The following is an 8,598-nucleotide window of genomic DNA, read 5'->3' as shown; positions in this document are numbered from 1 at the left end:
AGCTTGTGGAAGGCTACTCAAAACTTTTGACCCAAGTTAAACAATTTGAAGGCAATGCTACCAAATACTAATTGAGTGTATATAAACGTCTGACTCACTGGGAATATGATGAAAGAAATTAAAGCTGAAATAAATAATTATCTCTGATATTTCACATTATTAAAATAAAGTGGTGATCATAACTGACCTAAGACAGAGATTGTTTACTCGGATTAAATGTCAGGAATTGTGACAAACTGAGTTTAAATGTATTTGGCTAGGGTGTATATAAACTTCAACTGTATATGTTAATGAGAGAGTGAGAGAAAGGAGAGTGAGAGGTTAGAAATGTGAACATAGGCCTTTTTCCCACCTAGAAACGGTGCTCACACTCACACTCTGCTCACGCTGTGTGTATGAGTGTGTGTGTGTTGGATATATGTTTTCCTGTGTGTACAGTAAGGACAATGAACTCTCCTCTCCTCCATCTTTCTCCTCCATTATTGTCCTCCAGTCTTTGGATCGTGGTAGGAATGTAAAAGCCATCTGACTTCGAATGGAAACTCCAGTGGTGTGTGGTGTGATTGACCATCTAACTTAACTGTATTATTAACATTCAGACCCTGCCTGGCTCAGAGTATTATACACTCCATCCATCGGTGCGAGTCCTCCTCCATCTTGGCTCAATGCTGGCTCCATCACGCCCATGCCTTTGGCCCACTGCCCGGTGTGGCTCCGTGATGAGCCAGGCAGGTCCAGTTTCAGTCTCTGCCCATGCCCCGGAGGGAAACAGAAACGTCATCCCCGGCCCAAAGTTATAATTTTCATCTGTTAATTACATGGAGGCTCAGATCGGCTAAATATACTGGCAGCCGGGGGGGTTGGAGGGGGCACGGAGGCCTGTTGAAACCCTGTGGCTTCTGGAGCTCCACTCTACTTCTGAAAACACACTGGAAAAAAGAGAGAGAGCGAAAGAAAGGGGAAAAAAGGAGGGGGTGGGGGGCTGTGATTGCAGCGGAGGCCAATCGTGATGCTCTGATTGCTCCCAGTGGTTGTGGTTCGGGGGGGGGTGGGGGGAGTAGCTCTCTGCCAGATGTTGTCGTTCCTCTGTTTAAGTTACATGCTACATGGAATACACACAGGGAGATGGATGTTAATGTTGAGACATAATCAAGACGAGGTTCTGTACCTGACAAGACCCAGCCGCTGCCTCTCTCAGCAACCTTCAGACAGACCCTACTAGATGTAGACTCTAGTGGTGCAAGGGTTCTGGAAGAGAATGACCTGTAGACGTATTGATGGGAGAGTGGGAGAGTGAGTTGGTAGATGTAATGTTATTGATGGTGGTGGGGTGGAGAATTGTCATTGTGCCTGTCACCGTTGCACACTCCCGAGATTGATGTCCTCCAGAGGTGTAGTAGCAAGAAGTGATGTGGTTGGTCGTCAGGCGAGATGGGCACCACGGTGATGGGCAGGGGTTTGCAACGTTGTCGACGGCGACCACAAGAAGAGCAGCTGCTGTACTCAAGTGGAATAACAAGAGCACCGAGAGAAACAGAACAAACAAAAAAAGACATGCTCAGAACATGGGTGTATTTTTAGAGCAGAATAATTTCACAGTTGAGTAAAAACAGGTCAATTTGGACATGTCCCGTCTCGTGCCTTTCCAGTTACCCCTTCATCTCTTAGATGCGATTGTCTCAGTGAACGTGACCAAACTCTCCTCATAAACAAACGGCTTCAAATGAGGAACCAGTAGGCTGAAGTGTATCACTCTCTCTCCACTTAGTGTGTGGTAGTTGTTGGGGAGATGGAGGGAGAGACAGAGAGAGAGAGAGAGAGAGAGGGAGGGAGAAAAGGAAGAATGAGACAGGAAAGCCCAGGAGGGTTGTAAAGGGAGAATGAAATTCTCATATCATCGTCTGTCTGTCTGTCTGTCTGTCTGTCTGTCTGTCTGTCTGTCTGTGTCTGTCAATCCCCCCCCCCCCAATCCTCCTTCATGTACCAACAGCTCATACTAGTTAATTATTCATCAACCTAACGATAATGCTCCATGGGGGTGAGACCTGCACACCACATTTCCACATTTAAGTGCAGTGGGTGTGTCTTAAAGCAGGTGGCTGTTTAAAGCAGTGGGTGTGTCTTAAAGCAGGTGGCTGTGTAAAGCAGTGGGTGTGTCTTAAAGCAGGTGGCTGTGTAAAGCAGTGGGTGTGTCTTAAAGCAGGTGCCTGTGTAAAGCAGTGGGTGTGTCTTAAAGCAGGGGTTTTCAAACTGGGGTCTGTGGCACCCTAGGGGGATTTTTTTTTATGCTCGCTGCAACAGAATACCATCGTGCATGCCATTTTTATGTCTCTGCGTCCGGTATAAGAGAAGTTAGAGGTAGCTTCACGTGCCAATGCTAGCTAGCGTTAGCGCAATGACCGGAAGTCTACAGGAACCGTTAGCAAGCTATCCGACTCTGGGGAAGTAGACAAATTACTTCATTGCAAAATCTCAAACTCTCCATTAAATATGGAGGAAAGTACAGTCATTGGAGCTAATTACATGTTTTTTTCAATATAAAACATTCTTAGACTGCCTGCCTAAGTGGTCATTTTCTGGATGGAAAAACAGATAGAATACCATCTTAGAGACCTAACGATCAAATTAAATCGAGACAGTCAGGGAGAATTGAAAATTCAGGGCACATGACCATAGATGTTGTTATAATGTTTGAGCAGAGGAACACAGCATTAGCCATGGCAAAATGCATAGCATTGCAGGAAATTAGCTTTAAAAACTGTAAAATTATCTCTCCGCTCCATGCCAAACAGTGTAGAATTGCTTGAAATTTGCTTCAGAACTGCTAAATTTTCTTATCTCAATTGAATTTGTTTTCGAAATGGCTTTACTACAGCAACATTTTCTCTACACTGTCAAGATGCCTCTCTAGCTAGTTTAGAGTTTACACTTCCTTTATAAAACTGTCTACCAAATCTATTCATTTTTTAAATGTTGATTACTTCTACTTGCCAATAGCATTCACCCGATGATAAGAAAATATGTGATTTATTTTTTTGCTAACATATGATGTGGGCCCTGGGTCACTGGTTTGGCTGGGTGGGGGCCCTGGGTCACTGGTTTGGCTGGGCAGGGGCCCTGGGTCACTGGTTTGGCTGGGCGGTGGCCCTGGGCTAGAACAGTTTGAAAACCCCTGCCATAGGGTGGATGTGTGTCTTCCCAATCAAAGCACACATCCTCCAAGCTCTTCCAACCCCTGGTCCTCATGCAGGCATCTTCCAGTATAGTACAGCCAGTGGAGGAATTCTGACCACACTGAAGACTATACTTAACAAACCCAGCCACAGGATAACTCCATATTTAGGGATATTAGTGCCCTGTGTGTGTGTGTGTGTGTGTGTGTGTGTGATCATATCTGTCTCATTCTGCTCTCCATCTGCCTGCTACTTCTCCATCTTTTGTTTCTGCTTTACATCGCTCTCTCGACCTCTCGCTCGGTCTCTCTCTTCCATTCAAAGGACTTTATTGGTTTACATTGCCTAAGCAAGTGGAATAGATAATAAACAAAAGTGAAAAAAAACTATCAGAACTGAACAGCAAACATTACACTCACAAAAGTTTCAAAACGATAGAGACATTTCAAATGTTATGTTATGGATATGTGTACAGTGTTGTAACAATGTGCGAGTAGGGAAATTAAATCAACATAAATATGAGTTGTATTTATAATCTCTATCAACTCTCTTTCTCTCCCTCTCTCGCTCTCTGGCCTGCTAGGTTTCAGGCTGGCTGCCTGACGCATGTATCCCATGTTCCCCTTGGGCATTAGTGGGGTCATGGATGTTCACTGAAGGATATATTGGACACACCCACCTCCTTGTATCCCACCGATATCCACATTCAGCCAATCAGCTCTCTCTGAGCTCTCCACTCAGCCAATCACCTTCCGCTATGTGTCTCACCCCAGTAGTGCCATGTTCCCTGTAATCACTGTATGCATCAATGCGTGCATGTGGTGGTGTGTGCGCCTGAATGTGTGTCATTGCTTCTATGAGTAAGGGGAATCCGGGTCGGATGGATGTGTCTGTGAGAGTGTGGATCAGTCTGGGTTGGCACAGGTTAGAACTCACATGATCTCACATGGTTAAACTAGAACAGCATGAGGTCACCACACACACACACACACACACACACACACACACACACACACACACACACACACACACACACGTAGAATGCATCCATAACGTGCTGTCTGCGTTCCTGTGGGAAAAGTCGAGGGTCAGGTGGGTCTAATTTGTTTGTTACCCGTCTGCTGGAGAGATGGGGCGTGTTGTGTCAGTCAGACAGTCATGCAGTCAGACAGGGCCAGGCAGGGAGGGACCACCCTGCTCCTCTCAGCTGTGTCGATGGGTTAGAGGTGAGGGGGACGAAGACGTAAGAGGACTCCGCTCTTGTTTCCCCAACTCCACCTGCCACTGGCCTCCTACCACTGTTTCCTTCTCACAACAGGTGTGACCTCACCCCTGATCTCCCGTCAGAGTACCCTGTCCCAGCCCTAGCCATAACCATTAGAAAGGGAACCTACAACTGACTGTAGACCAGTGCTTACATTACCTCACACCTTCAGACTAACACCATATTTTCCAAGCACATCCATCCCCTGCACTGAAAGCCCTGTGATGACACAGCCATCCTACTACAGTAAAACTAACTGTGTGTGGGTTTCCACTCTGTTCTCACATCTGCCGTTGAGCTGCATGTTATGTCTGCTCTCTAGTGGCCAGAGAGCTGTAACTGCTCCCTGTGAACTCAGCCTTTGGGCCTCTGTGTGTCGTGGATTTGCAGGAGATTAGAGTTCAAATTAACCTGCTTAAAAGAGACCGGTCCTTTTTTATCCATCCACTGCTTTTCATAGGATCCACTGCTGGGGGTAATGGTCGTCTGTCTAGACTGTTCTGCTATCTAATGTTTCCTGGACTGATGGGTAGAGTCCACCAGTTACCCAGCCTCTCTCGTTCTCTCTTCCTCTCGTTTTCACTGTGCTTACTGTATGTGTCTCTAGCTACACACAGGGAGTTCTAGTGACAGTGGAAGGCTGTGTAGAGTGGTGGATTCCTCTGGGCTGGCCATGACTCTGACCTGGAAACATAGGACTAGAGGAAAACCTCTCAACACACACACACACACACACACACACACACACTCACACACACACACACACACACACACCTTCATAGCCACCTTGTCCTCAGTGACCCGAGTTTCTTCTTGTTAAACTCTTGTGTCTGTGTTTACTGAAAACATCCCCCTGTTTTGCCCGCATAGTCATTTGTTTGATCTCTCTCACTGACACTGAACGTCTCACTCTCTCTCTCTAACACAGCTCAATGGCTGGGGCGGCAGGTAGCTTTGTGGTTAGTGGTTAGAGCGTTGGACTAGTAACCGAAAGGTTGCAAGATTGAATCCCCGAGCTGACAAGTTAAAACTCTGTCGTTCTGCCCCTGAACAAGGCAGTTAACCCACTGTTCCTAGGCCGTCATTGTAAATAAGAACTTGTTCTTAACTGACTTGCCTAGTTTTTATTAAACACACACGCACTGTTTGTGTCTCTTATGTATCTCTCCAGTGATGGAAAAAGTACCCAATTGTCATATTTGAGTAAAAGTATAGATTCTTTAATAGAAAGTTGTAAAAGTGAAAGTCACCCATTAAAATACTACTAAAAGTATTTGGTTTTTTAATATACTTAAGTATCAAAAGTAAAAGTATAAATCATTTCAAATTCCTTATATTAAGCAAAGCGAACGGCACCATGTTCTTGTTTTTAAAATGTACGGATAGCCAGGGGCACACGATTTGTGTTTAGTCAGTCCTCCAGAACAGAGGCAGTAGGGATGACCACGTGTTCTCCTGCTAAGCATTCAAAATGTAATAAGTACTTTGGGTTGTCAGGGGAAATGTATGGAGTAAAAAGTGCAATATTTCTTTAGGAATGTAGTGAAGTAAAAGTTGTTAAAAATGTAAAGTATTTTTACTTAAGTACTTTATACCCCTGCATCTCTCTGATATAGATCCTGCCTGATGTCTTGCTCAGCTAGCTGTGTGTATGGGGTTGTTTTGGCTGGTGGTTCTCAGTCAGTCAGTGAAGAATGGGAGTGGGCCTGCTCTGCTGTGTCTCCATCGGACTGTTTCCCCATCGGACTGTTTCCCCATCGGACTGTTTCCCCATCGGACTGTTTCCCCATCGGACTGTTTCCCCATCGGACTGGGTCCCCATCGGACTGGGTCTCCATCGGACTGGGTCTCCATCGGACTGGGTCTCCATCGGACTGGGTCCCCATCGGACTGTTTCCCCATCGGACTGGGTCTCCATCGGACTGGGTCTCCATCGGACTGTTTCCCCATCGGACTGTTTCCCCATCGGACTGTTTCCCCATCGGACTGGGTCTCCATCGGACTGTTTCTCCATCGGACTGTTTCCCCATCGGACTGTTTCCCCATCGGACTGTTTCTCCATCGGACTGGGTCCCCATCGGACTGTTTCTCCATCGGACTGTTTCTCCATCGGACTGTTTCCCCATCGGACTGTTTCCCCATCGGACTGTTTCCCAATCGGACTGTTTCCCCATCGGACTGTTTCCCCATCGGACTGTTTCCCCATCGGACTGTTTCCCCATCGGACTGGGTCTCCATCGGACTGTTTCCCCATCGGACTGTTTCCCCATCGGACTGTTTCTCCATCGGACTGGGTCTCCATCGGACTGTTTCTCCATCGGACTGGGTCTCCATCGGACTGGGTCTCCATCGGACTGTTTCTCCATCGGACTGGGTCTCCATCGGACTGTTTCCCCATCGGACTGGGTCCCCATCGGACTGTTTCTCCATCGGACTGGGTCTCCATCGGACTGGGTCTCCATCGGACTGTTTCCCCATCGGACTGTTTCCCCATCGGACTGGGTCTCCATCGGACTGGGTCTCCATCGGACTGTTTCTCCATCGGACTGTTTCTCCATCGGACTGGGTCTCCATCGGACTGTTTCCCCATCGGACTGTTTCCCCATCGGACTGTTTCCCCATCGGACTGTTTCCCCATCGGACTGTTTCCCCATCGGACTGTTTCCCCATCGGACTGGGTCTCCATCGGACTGGGTCCCCATCGGACTGGGTCCCCATCGGACTGGGTCTCCATCGGACTGTTTCCCCATCGGACTGTTTCCCCATCGGACTGTTTCTCCATCGGACTGTTTCCCCATCGGACTGTTTCCCCATCGGACTGTTTCCCCATCGGACTGTTTCCCCATCGGACTGTTTCTCCATCGGACTGTTTCCCCATCGGACTGTTTCCCCATCGGACTGTTTCCCCATCGGACTGTTTCTCCATCGGACTGTTTCTCCATCGGACTGTTTCTCCATCGGACTGTTTCCCCATCGGACTGGGTCCCCATCGGACTGGGTCCCCATCGGACTGTTTCCCCATCGGACTGGGTCTCCATCGGACTGGGTCTCCATCGGACTGGGTCTCCATCGGACTGTTTCCCCATCAGACTGTTTCTCCATCGGACTGTTTCCCCATCGGACTGGGTCTCCATCGGACTGTTTCCCCATCGGACTGTTTCTCCATCGGACTGTGTCCCCATCGGGCTGTGTTAGTTAATCTACTGGCCGGTGGTGTTGGCATCACTATGAAGGGTATTATCTACCAACTAATCTGTCTGTGAGCAGGCACTCCCTCCGCTTTCTCTTTCACTCTCTCTCACTCTCTCTCTCACTCACTCACTCACTCTCTCTCTTTCTGGCTCGGTGGTGCCCATGGCAGGGATGGCGAAGGTCCAGGGCGGCTGTAGGGTAGGGTGGGGGCAAGAGGCGAACAGTGTGGCGTCTCTCCAGAGATTAGCGGCGTGTGCCGTTTGAAACTCACACTCTTTGATTTCAGGACTTCAAGGGCTTTAGGGGCGAATGCGAGGTTACGATGACGAAGAAATGAAGACGACGAGCCACAGACAGACAGGCATACAGGTGTTCCCTTTCTCCCGGGATGTTCAGGCGCTAGTGGTGTTTAGGCCTCATCCAACCACAACGTAGCAGGAATGTGTACCTGTGCGCCAATCAGCGGCCAGCATGGGTCACTGGTGGCAACGGTGGTATTGTGACAGCGCACAGTGTGTGACTACTTTGTCCTCCGTGTGAACTGTAACTCAACACCTTTTCTCTCCGCTCTTCTGTTGCTTGCTTCTCCTTCTCCTGTTTTGGTAAATATTGTCACAGGTCACTAAAGAGAGGGAGAGACAGTGATCTTTTGTTCCCAATTGGGCTTGTCTGTTATTGGCAAAACTCTACGGCAAAATTCAGTATGAGTCTCTCACAATGCTAAACTTGTGATAAGCAGATCGTTTTCATTGATTGAACCAGGTAGGCTCATCGTAGGGGGGTGCCAGCTTATGATGTCATACACACAGTATCCCCTGTCAAGGCCAGTCCCCTTCTGAAGCTTCCATCTGGCTGTGGTGTTTTTCTGAATGGGACGTCCCCCCTGAGTGATCTGCTCCTGGTGTCTCGCCGTCCGATCCTGGTGTCTCTCCATCCGGTCCTGGTGTCTCTCCGTCCGGTCCTGGTGTC

At 48.2% G+C, this 8,598-nt stretch overlaps 1 protein-coding gene across 1 annotated transcript; it reads right to left on the bottom strand.

Moving 5' to 3' along the window:
* Window positions 1-6,113: 6,113 nt before the first annotated feature.
* Window positions 6,114-7,619, bottom strand: LOC139422521 (S-antigen protein-like). The gene has a single exon (XM_071173680.1). The coding sequence runs from the start codon at window positions 7,617-7,619 to the stop codon at window positions 6,114-6,116; it is 1,506 nt and encodes a 501-aa protein (XP_071029781.1).
* Between the last annotated feature and the right edge of the window lie 979 nt (window positions 7,620-8,598).

The sequence above is a fragment of the Oncorhynchus clarkii genome, chromosome 12, assembly GCF_045791955.1.
Source record: "Oncorhynchus clarkii lewisi isolate Uvic-CL-2024 chromosome 12, UVic_Ocla_1.0, whole genome shotgun sequence".
NCBI classification, from domain to species: Eukaryota; Metazoa; Chordata; class Actinopteri; order Salmoniformes; family Salmonidae; genus Oncorhynchus; species Oncorhynchus clarkii.
The sequence above is the reverse complement of the archived record's forward strand: the minus strand, read 5'-3'. Positions and strand labels throughout refer to the sequence as shown.

What these genes read in the sequence shown, in the direction of transcription:
- LOC139422521 (XM_071173680.1), bottom strand. Translation starts at nt 7,619, where the DNA reads ATGGGGACACAGTCCGATGGAGAAACAGTCCGATGGGGAAACAGTCCG.